Source organism: Megascapheus bottae, chromosome 29, assembly GCF_031878675.1.
Source record: "Megascapheus bottae isolate mThoBot1 chromosome 29, mThoBot2.hap1, whole genome shotgun sequence".
NCBI classification, from domain to species: Eukaryota; Metazoa; Chordata; class Mammalia; order Rodentia; family Geomyidae; genus Megascapheus; species Megascapheus bottae.
This window is the reverse complement of record NC_143537.1, coordinates 9,845,764-9,865,205: the sequence shown is the minus strand read 5'-3', so window position 1 is coordinate 9,865,205 and position 19,442 is coordinate 9,845,764. Positions and strand designations below refer to the sequence as shown.

At 40.2% G+C, this 19,442-nt stretch overlaps 1 protein-coding gene across 11 annotated transcripts in view; it reads right to left on the bottom strand.

Annotated features, from left to right (window-relative positions):
• Positions 1–4,418: 4,418 nt before the first annotated feature.
• Positions 4,419–19,442, bottom strand: part of Cdkl3 (cyclin dependent kinase like 3) — a 38,176-nt gene continuing 23,152 nt past the window's right edge. Inside the window, exons 10-14 of one of the 11 annotated variants that reach the window (XR_016533059.1) lie at positions 19,264–19,345; positions 16,795–16,945; positions 15,056–15,153; positions 12,094–12,151; positions 4,419–4,776 (exon numbers count right to left, since the gene is read on the bottom strand). Coding sequence is in view for 9 of the 11 variants with exons in the window: in XM_090320920.1 (XP_090177046.1) it covers positions 15,059–15,153; positions 16,795–16,945; positions 19,264–19,345 (328 nt within the window). In the remaining 2 variants the exon portion in view is untranslated. Of the gene's footprint in view, positions 4,777–12,089; positions 12,152–13,006; positions 13,102–15,055; positions 15,154–15,394; positions 15,484–16,793; positions 16,946–19,263; positions 19,346–19,442 lie in introns of those variants that run through there. The other 10 variants (XR_016533060.1, XM_090320920.1, XM_090320924.1 and 7 more) reach the window with 10 other exon arrangements.

The window sequence follows — 19,442 nt, the reverse complement described above, 5'->3', positions numbered from 1 at the left end:
GAGTTCAAATCCCAGTATCTCCAAAAAATATCCTTCTTTCTACCTTCCTTTTCTTGCCCTTATCTTGCCCCTTCCTTCCTTCCTTCCTTCTTTCCTTCCTTCTTCTTTCCTTTCTTTCTTCCCCCTCTTTTTTTCCTGTCCTTTCTATGCTAAGGATCAAACCCAAGGCTTCACATGTGCTAATCAGGAGCAACTGATGATACCCCCTCAGACCCCCTTCTATTTTTAAATTTTTCTATGTATTATATAATTCAAATTAAAAAGTAAAATATGGATAATCACCTGTATGAATGTGGTAAGAGTCCACCACGTCTTGCATGGACATCTAAGAATTATGCCTATCTCTTCTTGCTTATGAAACATACCATTTTGAGTCAAGATCTGTGTAGCCCAGGCTGACCTCAAACTCATGATTTTAGCCACCTGAGTCCTGGGATTAAAGGCATGTACTACTACACCTGACTTAAAATTTGCTTTTATAAAAGTATTTCTGTTAGGAAAAATGCATTAACAAAAATGTAATTGACTTATTTGAAGTATAATAGTGAAACAAACTTCCTTGAGCCATCAATTCAAGAAAAAGAGCATTAGAAGAACCATTTAAAGTCCATGTTTGCTCTTAACATTTTCACAACAGACAGAAACTATGCTACAGTTTGTGCTTACTATTCCTTGTCTTTGTTTATAATCTAATCATTGTATGTTTTTAAAATATTCAATTCTGGACCCAGGAATGTGGTCTACTGGTAGAGCGGTTACCTAACATTCATGAAGCCAGCCCTGGGTTTGCTTCCTCAGTACCACATACTCAGAAAAAGCCAGAAATGGTGTTTTGGATCAAGTGGTAGGTCCCTAGCCTTGAAAAAGCCCAAGGACAAGGCCTAGGCCCTGAGTTCAAGCCCCAGGACTGGCAAAAAAAAAAATCAATTCTGCATGTATTTAGATAATACATTAGCATCACCATGTGACTCTTTTAAATATGAGCAACTAGTTCCTGGCTAGTCCTAATTTTTAAATTTTAAATATAATTTTGTTTCTATTAAGGTGTTGTATAGAGAGGTTACGATTTGATGTCATAAGTCAGGTAATGAGTACATTTATTTTTCTTTGTTTTCTCCCAGTTTCCTCCTCTCATCCCTGCCCTCAAGTCACATATTTTTCCCGGAGTGTCTATATAATAACATGATTATATTTGTTTACCCTTCCTCCATTTCTGTGCCCTTCCTTTGCCCCCCCCAAAAAACCTCTAAAGATAAAACAAATACCACCACCACCAAACAACAATAACAAACAAATGAAAAAACATGTTTCCAAGATGGCCGTGCTGCTGCTGGTGGTGGCTCACGCCTGTCATCCTAGCTACTCAGGAGGCTGAGATCTGAGGATCAAGGTTCAAAGCCAGCCTGGGCAATACAAATCTGAGACTCTTATCTCTAATTAATCACTAGAAAATGGGAGGTGAGGCTGAGTTCAAGGATAGGTTGGTAGCCTTGAGCTGAAGAGCTCAGGGACAGCGCCCAGGCCAGAGTTCAAGCCCCATGAACCCCCAATAAAACAAAAACAAAATGTTTCCATTTCCTGGAACTGCTAGTTCCAGTTTTGGGAAGGGGTGGAATCTTAGGCCTTGAACTCTGAACTTTTAGCCTGAACAGTGATCCTCAGACCTCAGCTTCCTGAGTAACTAGGACTATAGGCGTGAGCCACCACACCTGGCCCAATTTTTTTATTAACAAGAAAACACCACCTCATTTCCATTCTTGGAGTTCTTTTTTCTGTGTGTGGGGGGTGGGGGTCATGGGGCTTGATCTTGGCCTGGGTGCTGTCCCTCTGAGCTATTCAGCTCAACGCTACTGCCCTACCCTTGAGCCAAGCCCTACTTCCAGGTTTTCTAGAGGTTACTTGGAAATAAGAGTCTCAGGTCATTTTGTGCCCAGGGTTGGCTTTGAACCTTGATCCTCAGATCTCAGCCTCCTCAGTATCTAGGATTACAGGCGTGAGCCACTGCACCTGGCTTTGGCGTTCATTTTCATAAACAGCTAGTCTGGCCGTGCGATACTGTAGAGTTCTTTCTAAAGGCTTTCATCTCCATTTCCATTTATGTTACATCAGGAATTTCTGGGTTTGGTATGAGGCAAGAATTTCATTCCTCATTTTCTGTGTGGGTTACTAATTGTCCCAGCTCCCCCCCTTTATTAATAACCTAGCCTTTTCCAAACTACTGTAAATGCCACTTCTGTCAGATATTAAATTTGTGTGCATAGGTGGGTTTATTTTTAGGCTCTTTTATTCAGTTGCATTGGTCTATGCTGCAGGATTCCTTATCTTGTTCCTGATTTTGAGAGTCACTTATTATGTGAATTTACAGTTAGGGCTTCTGTATAGATTCAGATTTATCAGATTCTCTTCCACTCATAATTAAACCGACATTTATTTCTTTTAACTAAGGATAGATATCAAGAAGACAGAAAAGGACAAACAAAAGAATGGATATTAATGAGCCAAACAGAGTAGAACATGCCTTTAATCCTAGTGCTAGGCTGTGGTACAAGTACAATTTTTTTGCCAGTCCTGGGGTTTGAACTCAGGGCCTGGGCACTGTCCCTGAGCTTCTTTTGCTCAAGGCGAGTTAACCATTTGAGCCATAGCCCCACTTCCAGCAGTACTGAGGAATCAAACCCAGGGTTTCATTCATGCTAGGCATTCCTACCACTAAATCACATTCCCAGCCCCCCTGCCACGCTACCCCCCGCCCCGAGTACAAATGTATAGTAATAACCAGCTTAGGCTATGTAGTTAGTTCAAGACCAGCCTCAGCTACATAGTAAGATCTTGTCTCAGGGGAAAAAAAATAGACATTAGTCAAATGCAGTAATTCAATCGCGAGAGGGAAAAGATTGGCAGATCTGAATTGAGTCCAGCCTGGGCAAAAAGATGTTGCCATCTTAAGACTCCATCTCAACCAATGATGAGGGAAAGCACAAGTGGGAGGATCAAAGTGCTTCATCCTACTTTCTAACCATAGTGCTTTCCTGAATGCCTTCTGTGGCACAGAGGACTCCTTCTGCTCAGTGCTGGTGGCTCATACATGTAATCCTAGCATTCATTTCTATTAAGTGGCTTTAAATACTTGTCATGAATAATGGTTCTGTTGTTCTATTGTATAGTATTTTTTGTTACTGGATGACAGGCACATACTGTTAAAATAACTGTTAGGAATTTTTTTTTCAAATTTCCTATATATTGAAGTTTGTTTTGATAGGAAATTGACTTTCCTAGGTCCATTAGCGTATGTTTGTAAGTTATGTTAAGAGCAGATCTTAAGTGGTCTGTATTCTAAGGTAGTTTGCCTGAGATCACTACTGAATTCCTTGGCATCTGGGTGCCAGTGGCTCACACCTGTAATCCCAGCTACTCAGAAAGCTGTGATCTGAGGATCACAGTTCAAAACCAGCCAGAACAGGAAAGTCTATGAAACTCTTCTTTTGTGGGGGGAGGGGGGAGGGGGGGAGAAAGGTGGGTCATAGGGCTTGAACTTGGCCTGGGCACTATCCGTAAACTCTTCAGCTCAAGCAAATTGCACTACCTCTGCTCCTGGGTGTGGTCCCTGAGCTCTTCAGCTCAAGACTACCACCCTACCCTTGAGCCATGCCCCACTTCCTGTTTTCTAGAGGTTAATTGGAAATAAGAGTCTCCAGTCCTTTTGTGCCCCAGCTGGTTTTGAACCTTGATCCTCAGATCTCAGCCTCCTGAGTAGCTAGGATTACAGGCCTGAGCCACAAAACTTTTATTTTCAATTTAAAAAGTCAGAAGTGGGGATGTGGTTCAAGTGATAAAGTACTAGTCTTGAGTGAAAAAGCCAAGGGACAGCAGCACTTAGGCCCTGAGTTCAAACTCTAATACTGGCACCAAAAGAAAAATAAAAAAGACCAAACATAGAAACAAAACCCCCACATGAATAAGATCCCTCTACAGTGGCTGGCAAAATCGTAGGTTTCAGCTGGGCGCTGTTGGCTCATGCTTGTAAGGAGTTGAGATCTGAGGATCATAGTTCAAAGCCAGCCAGGGCAAAAAATCCAGGAGACTCATCTCCAATTGACCACCAGTAAAAAAAAAAAAAAAGAGAGAGCACTAGCTTTCAGCTGAAGACCTCAAGGACAGTGCCCAGGCCCTGCATTCAAGCCCCATAACTGACCGAAAAGAAAAAAAAAAAAACAACTTGGGTTTCTCCAAGCATTATGATATCTCTAAGAAGCATTTAGTTTACAGATCCTTGTAAGATTTTCTTTGGCTGGCCTTGTAAATTTCACCCGATGTAGAATTTGGGTATCCAAAAAGCAGAAGCCAAGAAGGAGATCTAATAGATCCCCTATGATTTATTTATTAAAGTAAATGCTATAAGTAAAAATGAAAAAAAGAGCCAGAGGACACTAGAAATTTTATGATTGCAACAGTGGTCTGACCCTTATGGAGAGGAAGGAAAGGCTGAATGGAAGGAAGGCAAAGGGCGTGCTCATTTCTGAAGACCAAGACTGCCTGTTTAGCCTTTAGAAACTCAGTCTTTAGCAGAGATTAACACGTAAGAAGTGCAGACCCTACTCAAATGTGACAGTGAATTTCAAGAGTCCAGCAGCTGAGACCGGTCAATTAAAGCTCTGCATAGAGAGCTAAATAGTATACATTTTGGAGGCCACCAAATAGTCATCTCTTGCAGCAAATAGATTCACTTCTCAAATTTTGAAGAGGGATTCCTCCATGATTCCTATGGTGTTTTTCTTCCTAGGGGAAAATGCAGAAGGAAAGAATAATCAGACAAATGTACAGCACTTATGATAGAAGTTGATCTCAGAGTTGTAACTGGTCCTCATTCTCTCTCACCTCTACCACTCATTTATTCTGAATTCCATCCATCACAGGTATCACTTTAACACTAAACCTACATCTGGGAGTGTAGATTCTTGGTAATCATACCATTCACAGTCGGAGGTTGCTATCGTTTTCTATTCCCAGTTACCAGCAATGCAAGGCAACATCAGAAGACACTTGAGTAATTAAGTTAAACACATATGCCACTCCATCCTCCTCTCCTAACAGCAGTCGTACCTGCTCCTGTTTATCAAGGCAAACTACTCCTACCAGTAAGGTGACTTTTCTATTTCTTCCTACTGTCTGTGCACAGGGAATCCAAAGATGTCATAATAATTGTAACTTAAAATGTTACTCTTGCTCCAGGCCTCTAGCAAGAGTGTACTTTTTGGATATCAGGACTCCCCAGTTCTCCAAAACTCAGGGATACAAGGATGTATCCCTGAAATGGAAAACTCCCTAGTTGGAAATGATGGTAAATAGAATTAATTATTCCTGCTCCCTAGAGCCCTGTATTTGACCATGTGTATCTGCCATATTCCTTCAGGTCCTTGCAAGGATATTAAACCCTACATACTGAGAAAGTGGGTCAAAGTCAATTTATTATTTTTATCTGGGCCTCTCTTGAAGTCTCTTTGATTAAGTGTCCCTCTAATTCTCTAATATGAGAGTACTAACTTGGCTTCTGCTGCTACCCAGGGTACTTCTTGAAAATTCTTTTGAGGATAGAGATCTATGTCAGAGTTTCTGATTTACTGCCATGTTTTATTCCTGAAGAAAATCATGCCAGGTTTTCAATGTATTTCCTGTGAGCTGCCAACTTGACTTGTGAATATAAAAACTGGTTCAGTGTTCTCTGAGGCTGGTTAGGATAATACGAATATGATATTGCCAGTGAATCTCATAGCACAAAAGGGGTTGGATGCCATGCTGTGCATGGTTCTGTCACTGGATTTTGGTCACTGGTTCCAGAGTCAGGAAGATCTTAGTCTCATTAGAGAAAAAAATTCAAGGATGGACAGTGGAGATTTAAGCAGGAGCCAAATAATTCAAAGCAAAATGAAAGGCAAAAGTGCATTGTCCAGGAGAGTGATCAGCTCAGAAGGAGTGCTATATGGGAGATTCTAAAATTTCAAACTGGTTTTGCTTTGTTTCTTTCTTTGACAGTACTGGACTTTAAATTCAGGGTCTTGTACTTTCCAGGCAGGTGCTATACAACTTGAGTCATGCTCCTAGCCCTTAGTGTTTTATAGTTTTTTAAAAATAGGATCTCATATTTATGCCTAGGCTAGCCTGGACCAAAATCCTATAGAATATACTATGCGCCGCTTTTATTAGTTGAGATGGAGGTCTTCTGAACTCTTATTTTTGTCAGTTGTGGGGCTTGAACTTAGGGGCTGAACGTTGTCCCTGAGCTCTTTTGTTCAAGGTTAGAGCCGTACTCTTTGATCCATAGCTCCACTTTCTGTTTTTGGTGGTTAATTAGATGAGTCTCATAGACTTTTGTGTGCAGGCTGGTTTTGAAATGTAATCCTCAGATCTCAGCCTCCTGAGTAGCTAGGATTACAGGTATGAGCCACCGGCATCTGGCTTTCAGGAGAATTTTTTTTCCCCCCGTGGGTTATGGGACTTGAACTTGGCCTGGGCACTGTCCCTGAGCTCTTCAGCTCAAGGCTATAGCACAGGGGAAATTTTTGAAGCCCAGTAGTTTGGATTTGCTGTGGGTTGCCACTGTGGTTACTGTCTATGGCAAGAAGAGGTCCTACTCAATGGTGGCTGCCAACAGCAGTAATCTTGTGGGAATAATCTTCCATCTCCCATCCATTAGGTGCAGTTGATGCCTTTTTTTAAGGTGGAGTGGTCCTGAACCATCATCCCTTGGCAGATAATAGAACTGGGCAGGAAACCTTGGGGGAAGTACTCTGTCCACCCCAGGTAGATGTGACTTGGTTCTGAGACTCAGCGGTCAAAGGAATACTAAAGCAAGCATTGGCAAAAGCCAAAGAGCAGGATAAGATCTCATTTAACAACAGTAGTAGGTTTCTGGCTCTTTTAGCAACAGTTTTTGTCCCGGGATATAGAACCAAATATGGATTCCCTTCTTTGGAGTGGGCCTAAGATCCAAGTAGAATGTGGGCACTTGCACCCACCTTAGTCATTGCTGCACTCGTAGACACATCCCGCAGTGCATCATGATGATGGTGTAACACTTGGGGACCATTAAGGACAATTTTTCCTGATAGCCTGTGGAGTGCCCTCTGGCAGTAGGAATACTAACCAATAGGGAAGAAGCTTCCAGTTGGTCTCGGCTTCATTTGTCTTTGTCAGATAACCAGAGCATGTGAAGAAGTCTCTTCCACAACAGGGACTTGCCATCCAGTTCTAGTGTACAACCAGTTTTAGTGGCAATAGCCTAAATGGTGTTCAGAAGGCCTTAGGGACCCCCAGGCTAAGACCTCATAGGGAGCGGCCCCACTTTCAGCACTGCCATTTTATTCAACAACCTTATGGCTTTTGGAAACACCACATGGAGTATCTCGTTTAAACTCTTTAGCTGTTGTTCTAAGTATGTGAGGTCACACTTTTTTTGTGTGGGTCATGGTACTTGAACTCTAGCCTGGGCACTGTCCCTGAGCTCTTCAGCTCAAGGCTACCACCCCACCCTTGAACCAAGCTTCACTTCCCTTTTTTTCTAGAGGTTAATTGGAGATAAGAGTCTCAGGTTCTCTTGTGCCAAGGCTGGCTTTGAACCTTGATCCTCAGATCTCAGCCTCCTGAGTACCTAGGCTTACAGGTGTGAGCCACCACGCCTGGCGAGGTCACACTTTTATAGCTGTTTTGGTACTAGCTGTGACTTGTCTACCTTTCCTGGCAGGCTACACTGTTAAGTATTTATCGCCTTGTGTAGGGAAAACTTTTTTTTTAGTCTTTATTTTGACTAACCAGGTATTACAGGCTCTACCTATTATATCCTTAAGTGGAACTTTGCCATTATGCTGTGTAGGGTGTGTCCTAGAAGCACATCCACCCTCTCCTTCCTGGAGAGAGCTCCGAACAGTTCATTCCCAGGGGAGATAAGAGTTCATTCCTCTTTCCGCATCCATCTGCAGCTGTCCATTGCCCTCTATGTTTAGGGGGGATTGTTAAGAAAAGGCACATTTTTGTACCAGTCTGCATTATTACAGTCCACGTGGTCTGTATATTAGTATGGGATCAGAATATTTACTGGAGAATCCCAGTTCATCATTCAATGGATTTTCCTATGTGGATGCAGGACCATGATGGATTTTACATTTAAAAACAAGGTAGGGCTCTGATATAATACCATGAAAAGTTACACACACATAGGATTTTAGACTTTTTCTTCTGCCTTTAAAAAAAAATGGATACAGTGGCTCATGCCTGTCATCCTGCCACTCGGGAGGCTGAGATCTGAGGATTGCGGTTCAAAGCCAATCCTGGGCACTAAGGAACCTTATCTCCGGTTAACCACCAGAAAACCGGAAGTGGCTCTGGGGCTCAAGCCTCAGAGACAGCACCCATGCCCAGAGTTCAGGCCCCAGGACCGACAAAAAAACAAAAAGAAAACAAAACAAAACAAAAAGAGCTCCCAGGCTCTTATGATCTCTTTACAAGACAGATACAAGTCAGCAGTACCAGCCAACCTCCATCTCCATATGTATTCTTTCTTCTCCACAGTCTTTCACATACCTGTATCACCTGATCTTGGCTTCAAGAGACTACAGCTAAGAAAAACCATGCATGCTCAGGATGCCTAGAATTCAGTGCTGTACTGCAGATGCACCGCAGATTTAATCTTCCCATAATGCCACACAACTTCTGCTAAAGACATGCACCTTAAAAATGTTACTTTATCCCATGAGCATACTAACTTTTACATTGTTTTCTGAGTACCCATTTTTTGGGGGGGAGGAAGATTTTCAGAAAATTGAAGGAAGAAATCACTCAGCAGATCACACAATGATTTAAATACAACTGACCATAGCATAGGACTGATTGAGAGGTGCTCTGCATTAATTGAGCTGTGGAGTATACACACAGGAACCAAAATGTTTTGCTTTTAAAACCTTATTTATTTTTTTTCGCTGGGTACCAATGGCTCATCTTGTAATCCTAGCTATTCAGGAGGCTGACATCTGAGGATCACAATTGAAAGCCAGCCTGGACAGGAAAAAATCTATGAAACTCTAATTTCCAATTAGCCACAAAAAGCTGGAAGTAGATCTGTGGCTGTGATGGTAAAGTGATAGCCTTGAGCAAAAGAAGCTCAGAGACAGCATCCAGGCTTTGAGTTCAAGCCTCCCATATTGACACACACACAATTCATTGGGGTTTTTGTTTGTTTGTTTTTTTCTATGCCTGCTCAAAACCACATGTGATGAAAATAAATAAGGCAGGCTTATTTATGTAGTTCAAATTCTATAAGCACCTTAGATATGTCTGAGTTTAATACAAATAGCTATGTTCTTTACTTTCCTGCTAATGCTGTATTTACCTGCTCCTACTTCTTGTTTTAATGTGGTCAAGCAAGATAATTCTACATATATATATATATTCTTTTTATTAAATATTCTTGTCCAGGTAATGTATAGAGGGAGTACAGTTACATTCGTCAGGTAGTCCGTGCATTACTTCTCGCACATTGATACCCCTTCTCATGCTTTTGTTTGTTTCCCTTCCCCCCTAAATTTTCATTTTTGTATTATTTTCAGTGCTGGGAATCAAACTCAGGGACTAAATGTCAGCAATCCTATCAGCACAGGTAAATCTACTGAAAAACTGCTACTGACCCTCTCTCACATGAATATATATCTCCAGGCCAGAAGCATAGCCTAGTGATAGAGTACTCACCTTGCATGCACAAAGCCCTGGGTTCAATTCCTTGGTACCACATACACAGGAAAAAAAAAAAAAAGCTGGAAGTGGTGCTGTGGCTCAAGTGGCAGAATGCTAGCCTCAAGCAAAAAGTGTCCAAGGACAGTGCCCTGAGTTCAAGCTCCATGACTGGCAAAAAGACAAAACAAAAAAAAAAACTCCCAAACAAACAAAAACAAGCTGGGCGGGGCACAGTAGCTCATGCCTGTAATCCTAGCTACTCAGGAAGCTGAGATCTGAGGTCATGATTCAAAGTCAGCCCCAGCATTAAAGTCCATGAGACTTTAAAAAAGAAATTTCTGTTGCTGTTTTTCTTTTTTGGGGGGGGGGGAGGGAGGGCCTTAAACCCAGGGCCTGAGCACTGTCCTTGAGCTTTCTCAAGACTAGAGCTCTACCACTTGAGCCACAGCACCGCTTTCAGTGCTTTTTTTCTATGTATGTGGTACTGAGGAACCGAACCTAGGTCTTCATGCATGCTATGCGAGCACTCTACCACTAGGCCAAACTCCCAGCCCCCTACTATATGGATTTTTATAAAAAGGAAATATTCATTCAATAAACACTTTTTATTAATCTCTAGGAATGTAGGAATGTATATAGTTTCAACAAATATTCTGCTACAACCAAATGTTCTTTGGAGAACAGAGAAAAGCTAAAGGAAAATTTCAAACTGAAATTCCTTGGTACCACATACATGGAAAAAATCTGGAAATGGTGCTGCGGCTCAAGTGAGAAAAGTCCAAGGATAGTGCTCATGCCCTGAGTTCAAGCCCCACTACTGGAAGAAAGGAAAGAAGGAAGGAAGGAAGGAAGGAAGGAAGGAAGGAAGGAAGGAAGGAAGGAAACTGGAAAAGAGACTTGAACCAGCATATGAAGTGCTTCACCATGTTTTGTTTTGTTTTTTGCCAGTCCTGGGCTTGAGCTCAGGGCCTGAGCCCTATCCTTGGACTTTCTCAAGTCTAGAACTCTACCACTTGAGCCTCAGCACCATTTCCAGCTTTTTTTTTTCTGTGTATGTGGTACCGAGGAATCGAACCCAGGTCTTCATGCATGCTAGGCAAGCACTCTACCACTAGGCCAAACTCCCGGCCCTTCACCATGTTTTTATGTTAGCTATAGATGTTAGCGCAGGTGGCTCACGCCCATAATCCTAGCTATTCAGGAGGCTGAGATCTGAGGGTTGTAGTTCAAAGCCAGTTCAGATATCTGACGATTATAGTTCAAAGCAGGAAAGTTCTTGAGACCGTATCTCCAATTAACCACCAAAAAACCAGAAGTGGCTGTGGCTCAAGTAGTAGAGTGCTAACCTTGAGCAAAAGAGCTTAGGTACAGTGCCCAAGTCCTGAGTTCAAGCCCCATGACCAACAACAAAAATCAAACAAAAAAGAGTTTACATTAGGCTGGCATAGTGGCTTACACTATAATTATATTATAATTCTAGCTACTCAGGTGGTGAAGATCAGGATTGCAGTTCAAAGCCAACTAAGAAAAAATCTTTGTAGTACCATCTCAACAGAAAATCTAGGCAGGGTGGTATGTTCCTATCACTCCAGCTATCTATCTAGGAAATATAAGTAGAAGGATCAAAATCTAGGCTGAACAAAAAAAGGAAGGCCTTTCCATTAAAAAAATAACTACAGCAGGGCCAGGAGTTTGGCCTAGTGGTAGAGTGCTTGCCTAGCATGCATGAAGACCTGAGTTCGATTCCTCGATACCACATAAATAGAAAAGCCGGAAGTGGTGCTGTTGCTCAAGTGGTAGAGCGCTAGCCTTGAGAAAAAAGCCCAAAGACAGTGCTCAGGCCCTGAGTTTAAACCCCAGGACTGGCAAACAAACAAACTACAACAAAAAGGAATGAGGATTAACAGAAATGGTAGAGTATTTCCATAGCAAGCATTAAATTCTGAGTTCAAACTCCAATACCAAAACATAATAAAAGAAAACTCACTCTGGAAAGCCTTGGCATTCTAGGAGATAGCTAACGTTGGATGTTCTGTGATTCTCAGAGGGAGGTCAGTATAAATACAGTGGCAGGATATGTTACCTACTCAGTAATTAAGGCAAGTAAAGAAGTAGACAGAGAGGACACAGATGACTTTATAGTTCCAAATTAAAGAATCTGAACAACAGAATACTTAGACAAGAGAAGGAAACAGTCACTATTTTGCTGGTGAAACAAAAAAAGTTGTATGATGCTGATTCAGATTGAATGAATAGCTATCTTAACAACAGCTATAGTTACATTTCTGTTGTACATAAAACAAAAAGGGGAAAGTTATCAGTTTGTATTTTCTAGATTTAAAAGACAAAAGAAAAGAAGATTTAAAACACTACCAGAAAAAAAAAATCAGTTCCTCTTCAAATTCCTCTCCTCACAATGGTCATCTCCACCCTAAAATTAGAAACCAAGCTAGTAAGAACCAGGGAGTAGAATTTAGACATACACTGCCAAAACCATGGACTTTATTAATGTTAAATTACATGTAATATGCTAAATAATAAACATGCTGGTCAAGCCAAAAGATTTGCTTCATTGCTTTGTTCAATTTGTACCTCTCAATGAATCATCATTCTGCTGCTCCAGAATGTTTAATGTGGACCCAAACAAATAGTTTATGTTTATCAACTATTCTTTTTTTTTTTTTTTTTTTGCACCAGTCCTGGATCTTGAACTTGGGAGTCTGGGTTCTGTCCCTGAGCTTTTTGGTCAAGGCTAGTGCTCTACCACTGGAACCATAGCTCCACTTCCAGCTTTTTTTTGGTGGCTAACTGGAGGTAAGATTCTCAGAGAGTTTATTTCCCTGGGCTGGCTGTGAATCATAATGTAGCTAGGATTGCGGGCTTGAGCCACCAGCACCTGGCTTATTCTTGTTTGCCAGGAATATCTAGTGTTCCCAGACATTGGGATCTTCTTTTATTACATGTCTAGAAAACCTTTCTTCCTATAAATTGTAAAGTTCTGAACCAAATCTAAGAATAAACATTAATCAAACATGCCTGAAATAACAGAAGATCAAATAAAATTATATGACTTAATGTAAGCTGCAGTTTTATTAGGATATATCAGTCAGGCAGTTTTTATAAAATTAATGTTCGCATTAAGAAAACATGAATAAAGATTATAAGTTTTAAAACAAATGTAGGTGATTATACACATAACTATATAAGATATGCAATACATCTGATTCTCTAAGTCAGCATTTCTGTGTACACAACATTAATAAAGAGGATCTTTTTAATGCCATACAGTGATTCTGGGATTCCCTGAATTTTCAGCTGCTGCATTTTCTACTCTACATCTTGCAGTTTCCTCTTCCTTTCAGTTTGTGCATTTCCTGTATTCTAAAAAGTAAATAGAAACAGGTCCTTAATTGAGGAAATATTGAGTCTTTGGCTAAGGAAATACAGGCAGAGATAAAATACCTGTACTTTGCACCTGGGGATTATTTTGTAAAGGTACAAGGAAACTACTTAGCAAAAACAAACTAAAGACTTTGTTATACACTCTCTTCTTTCTTGCTTAAGTTATATATTCACAGTAATTTAGAGTTTCTCCCTAGTCATGAAAGTCATGCATGATTTCTGTGTAGATACTTATGATATATAAGGAGTTGAATGTTCATCTAGAAAATACTTGGATCTACTTAAAGTAATTGTAAAAGTCAATGGCAGAGCCAAGAACAGAAGAGTAAGTTGCAATTCCCTATCATGTTTGTTGTTTTGGTGGTAATTTGTCCACCCTTAGTTTTGAATCTTCTGAGTAACTAGGATCATAGGTATGAGACACTAGTGCCTGGCATTTGGTTTTGTTGTTTTTGTTTCCTGTCTTGGTCTGGGGCTTGAACTCAGGGCTTGGGTGCTGCCCCTGACATTTTATGTTCAAGCCTAGTGATCTATCACTTGAACCAGACCTACACTTCCCACTTTCTGGTGTTTAATTGGAGTTGTGTCTCACAGAGTTTCCTGCCCAAGCTGGCTTTGAACTGCAATGCTCAGAGCTCACCCTCCTTTAGTAGCTAGGATTACAGATGTGAATCACCAGCACTTGGCTTCTGATTAGTTTGGAGAGATAGTTTTGGTATGGTTCCTGTCGTAGATAAGATAGCAAGCATACACACACAGCTTTCTCTGTTGAGATAGGATCTGGTAAACTTTTATCTGGGCTCTGGGCTGATCTGGAAACTTGATCCTCCCAATTTCAGCCTCCAAAGTAACTAAGATTAGGGTTCACCCTTTGTGTGCTTGTATGTGCTACAAGCATGCATGTGAGTGCATGCATGCCTGGAGCTTGAATTCAGGGCCTGGGTATTGTCTGAGATTTTTTTGCTCAAGGCTAGAACTCTAACACCAGAGCCTCAGCTCCACTTCTGGTTTTTTGGTAGTTAAGTAGAGATATGAATTTCTTGGACTTTCCTGCGCAGGCTTGCTTTGTGATCCTCAAATCTCAGCCTTCTTGGTAGGTGGGGTTACTGGCATGAGCCACAGAAATCCAACCCTTTTGTGTTATTGTTATTGTTGTTGTTGTTGTTGTGGGGCTTGAACTCTGGGCCTGGACACTGTCCCTGAGCTCTTCAGCTCAAGGCTACTGCCCTAACCCTTGAGCTATAGTGCAACTTCTGGTTTTCTAGTGGTTAACTGGAGATAAGAGTCTCTCAGACTTTAGTGCCTGGGTAGTCTTTGAACTGTGATCCTCAGATCTCAGCCTCCTGAGTAGCTAGGATTACAGGAGTGAGCCACCTTGTCTGGCTTTCAACCCCTTTTTTAAAGACCCAGATGTGAACAAAAAAGTTTTCCCCTCCCTACTTATTTAGTTATCCTAAAAATGATATAAAGCTTTAAGAATTCATTTTTTTCACAGTGTGCTGGATAACTGAGGTCTATAAAACCTCATTTATTTTTCTTTTAGTGGTAGACTTGGGGTTTGTACTCAAGAGTCTGGGTGCTGTCTCTTTTGTGCTACCTCTCTATTACTTGAGCTACAACTGTACTTTTAGCTTTTGGTGATTAATTGGAGATAGGACTCTCAAGAGATTTTCTTGCCCATGCCTGCTTTGAACAACAATCTTCAGATCTCAGCCTCCTGAGCATCTAGGATTCCTGGATAAGCCACTAGCACCTGGCCCAAAAATAACTTCTGGAAATTTTCAGCAACTGATTATTTTATGAAAATATAGAGAGTTCCAGATTTTAAAGACTGTGAAGTTTGAAATTTTATATAGCTTTTCAATAGTAATGCCTACATTTATACAGTCAAGGACCTTAAATAACATTAAAAGCTATAAACAAAACATTTTACCTTTTACTTTTCTTGATTTTGATCCACATTAAGTAAAGTTGATATTTTAGGTGAATCTGATTTCTTTGACTCCCTCTTGAGCATTTTTATCTGTTTAACTTTTGCAAAAATATACAAAACAATGAAAATTTGTTATCCCTATCATAAGAACTTACTTTCCTTTCAAGAATTTCAAATGGAAATTCTGATGTCCATTAAAGTCATTTTCTTAGTTTATTCCAAAGGACTAAATAAGGCGTTGCAATAGTAAAGCATGGTAATAAATATTTGTTTTATAATTTACAAAGTCAATCAAGTGTTAAAAAAATTTATTTTATTTCATTTTTGTTCTGAATAAAACTGTTAAGAGTAGACCAAATAAATTCTCTTGAGTTGTCCAAGTACTACATTCTTGCTATTATATCACATGTTCACAAGGTGTCACTATTCTTCAAAGAAAGATAAGAACATTTACTTAGCACAAAAATAAATGGGTTTCAATTCTAAGACAAATTTAATATTAAGATAAATCTCAAATTTATAATCTTAACCTACCAAATCCTTTAATGTCTAAAACACATGTAACACTCTTAGTTTAATATAGTGACAAATAATCACAGAGCAACAAAGGAAGTGACTTATTCCAGGTCACATTACTGAGTTAAAACTACTATCCTCAAGGGACTGGGAATGTGGTTCAGTGGTAGAGTGCATGCCCTAGGTACAATTCCTCAGTACTACATGAACAGAAAAAGTTGGAAATGGCACTGTAGTTCAAGTGGTAGAGTGCTAGCCTTGAGCAAAAGAAGCTCTGACTTCAAGCCTCAGGACTGGCAAAAACAAAACCAAACAAACAAACAAACAACAACAACAAAAAAACTACTATCCTCAAATAATGTCTCGAAAGTTCACCGTTAAGCTAATGAAAATGCTACCCTTTCAGGAAGATGCCTTTGTGACACTATCTCCATTAGGATGTATGATGATGAATTTTAGTGAAAACAGTTTACATGAATGAAAATAGAAAAATGAGATCTGCTGAAATTGTTTGGGGAAGGGAGATGGTATAAGGAGGAAGTAATACATGGGATTGGTTGATTGTATGCATGTATGGAAATATCCCAAAGAGCCCAATTGTACAACTAATGTATGCTAATGAAAATACAATAAAGCTGGGTACTAGTGGCTCATATCTAGCTACTCAGAAGGGTGAGATTTAAGAACCTCAGTTTTAAGTCAGCTCAGGGAAATAAACCTTTGAGATTCTTAGTTAAAATTAACTAGCTGAAAGCTAGACTGAGCAGGACAACAGTGATTCATGCCTGTAATCCCAGCTACTCAGGAGGCTGAGGTTCAAGTTCGAGATGACAGCTAGGGCCAACAAAGCCAAGAGACTTGAATTAACCTAAAAGCAGGAAGTGAAGGTGTGTCTCAAGTGACAGAACAGCTTGAGGTCCTAAGTTCAAGCCCCTGCGCTGGCACAAAAAAATGGACTGCAGATGTGGCTCAAGTAGAGTGCCAGTCACAAGCTAAATCGGATCTAGTACTGGCACAACACACAAACACACACACACACACACACACACACACACACACACACACACGAAATAATTAAGTAACACACAGAAATTTACTATTTTCTCAGCAATTTACTATTTTTTGACCTGAATCACAGTATAAAATTAAAGTTATATTGCAAAACATTCTGTAAATGGTATCATTTATAAAGAAATTTGTGAAGTCATATAATAAATATGTACCTTTCATGTCCTTTGACTGTATTAATGGCAATTCAGGGAAATGAAATTCCTTCCTGTCACATCTGGAAAAATTCAGCTTCCTTTTGTTCCCATTTGTTATTTGGTCATTTTTACCTGTTCGCTCATTAAAAACACCCTTCTCCATTTGGTTCTAAACAAATAGATTTTTAAAAATAGTGTAACTATTTTGTGTAACTGTGACAATCTCAGAACTGCTATTCATTTGGATGATGTAAAATAGAACAATTATTCCCTCCCCCACACCTCTCTCTTTCCCCAGTCCTGGGGCTTCAATTCAGGGCCTGAGCACTGTTCCTGAGATTCTTTTGCTTAAGGATAGCTACCACTTGAGCCATAGTGACACAGACTTTTCTGTTTATGTGTACTGAGGAATTGAACCCAGGGCTTTATGCATTCTAGGCAAGCATGCTACCAATAAACCACATTTCCAGCCAATGAACAATCATTCTCATAATTAGGAAAATTAAAGCCGATGGCCCACACCTATAATCCTAGCTATTTAGGGGGTTGAGATATGAGGATCTGAGCTTAAAGCCAGCTCAGGCAGGAAAGTCCATGAGACTCCCACCTCCAATAAGCCACCAGAAAACCAGAAACAGAGTTGTGGCTCAAAGTGGTAAACACTAGTTTTGAGCAGAAAAGTTCAGAGACAATGCCCAAGCCCTAAGTTCAAGCCCCAAAATTGACAAGAAGGAGGAGAAGGAGGAAGAGGAAGAGGAGGAAGAGGAGGAAGAGGAGGAGGAGGAGGAGGAGGAGGAAGAGGAGGAGGAAGAGGAGGAGATGATGATGATGATGATGATTAAAGTCTAGGATGCCAGAACTCAGGAGGCGGAATCAGGAGTATTGTGAGTTCTAGGCTAGCCTAAACCACATAGCAGTATTGTCTCTAAATACACTAATACATACAAACAAAAATAGAGAAAAAAATAAAGTAGAATACCATTAAATGTATAAGCACATCAAACTCCATGAAAAGCTTTATAAAGCAATTTTTTCACTATATGTAGTATACTGAGAATACAGTTTTAACCTCCAGAAACACAATCTTACTTTTAATTTTAATACTATTCATTGTACATGACCTTGGAATAATTGCTTCAGTTTGGTTTTATCAATAATTTATTTTTAATATGTTTAATGTTATGTTTTCTGGACCCCAGGAAAGTCAAGGGAAGAAAAAAACATCTTGTTCAGTCATTATCTGGAAACTTTTTGTGTTAATTTTTTTGTCTTTTTCTTTTTTTCTTTCTGGTCCTGGGCTTGAACTCAGGGCTTGGGCTCTGTCCCTGAGTTTCTTTTGCTCAAGGCAACACTCTCCCACTTGAACCGCAACACCAATAATGGCCTTTTCTGAGCAGTTTATTGAAATAAGGCTCATATATTTTCCTTCTGAGGCTGGCTTCGAACAGCAATCTTCAGATCTGATTCCTGAGTAGCTAGGAATACAGGTGTGAGCCACCAGGGCCTGGCTATTTTTTTTTCTTTGTAGTGGTACTAAGCTTTGAACTTAGGCATAAGTTGTTTGCTAGGTAGGTCACATGCTATATATCAAATTATGATATAGCAAATTAACTAAAACTGAGCTACATGGAAGAAAGATGCTTTAAAAATGTGATCTATATTCCTATCTAGAAAAAAGAGGGCTGGGAGGTAGAAAGTGATAGTGTTTGCCTAGCATGAACAAAGACCTTGGGTTCCATTCCCCAGTACCACATACATAGAAAAAAAAGCCATAAGTGATACTGTGGCTTAAGTGGTAGAGCTCTAGCCTTGAGAAAGCCCAAGGACAAGTCCTGAGTTCTAGCCCTGGGACTGACACACACACACACACACACACACACACACACACACACAAAAGAGGGCTGGCAATGCAGCTCCGTGGTTGAGCATGCGGTTAGCTTGTGTGAAGCCCTGAGTTTGGCCACCAGTGCCAGAGACAGAGAGAGAAACAGAGAGAGAGAGAGATAAACATGACAGACATAAATTGAGCTTTGGTGGATCACACCTATAATCAGAAAGCTGAGATCTGAGGATTATGGTTCAAAGCCAGCCTGAGCCTCTAATGAAAAAGCTACGGTAGGGCGGGGAATGTGGTTTGGTGGTAGAGTGCTTGCCTAGCATATATGGGTTCGATTCTTCAGTATTACATAAACAGAAAAAGCCAAAAGTGATGCTGTGGCTCAAGTGGTAGAATCTCAGTCAATGCCCAGGCCCTGAGTTCAAGTCACAAGACTGACAAAAAAAAAAGCTAAAGGATAGCACCTAGGTCCTAAGTTCAAGCCTCATGACCAACAACAACAAAAAGACACACAGAGGAAAAAAAGCCATACAAAGAGAAAAATTAAAAGCATATTGTCTTTTTAAACATCAGAGCCCAGAGACAGAGAAAAGGAAAAAGGGGCGATATTAAAAAAGGCCATTTTTTTAATGACTAGCTTCTTTCCTTACTTGAGTTGGACCTGTGTCCTCTTGTCTGGTATTAGATATAACTTGTCCAGTAGTTTGTTTCTTTTTTGCTCTTTCACCTAACCTATTATTTAAAAATAAATGAGAAGTTATTAGAACTCCCCAGAAGTATTTGTTTTAGTTTAAGTATAAACAGGACTGGGGATATAGTTCAGAGGTAA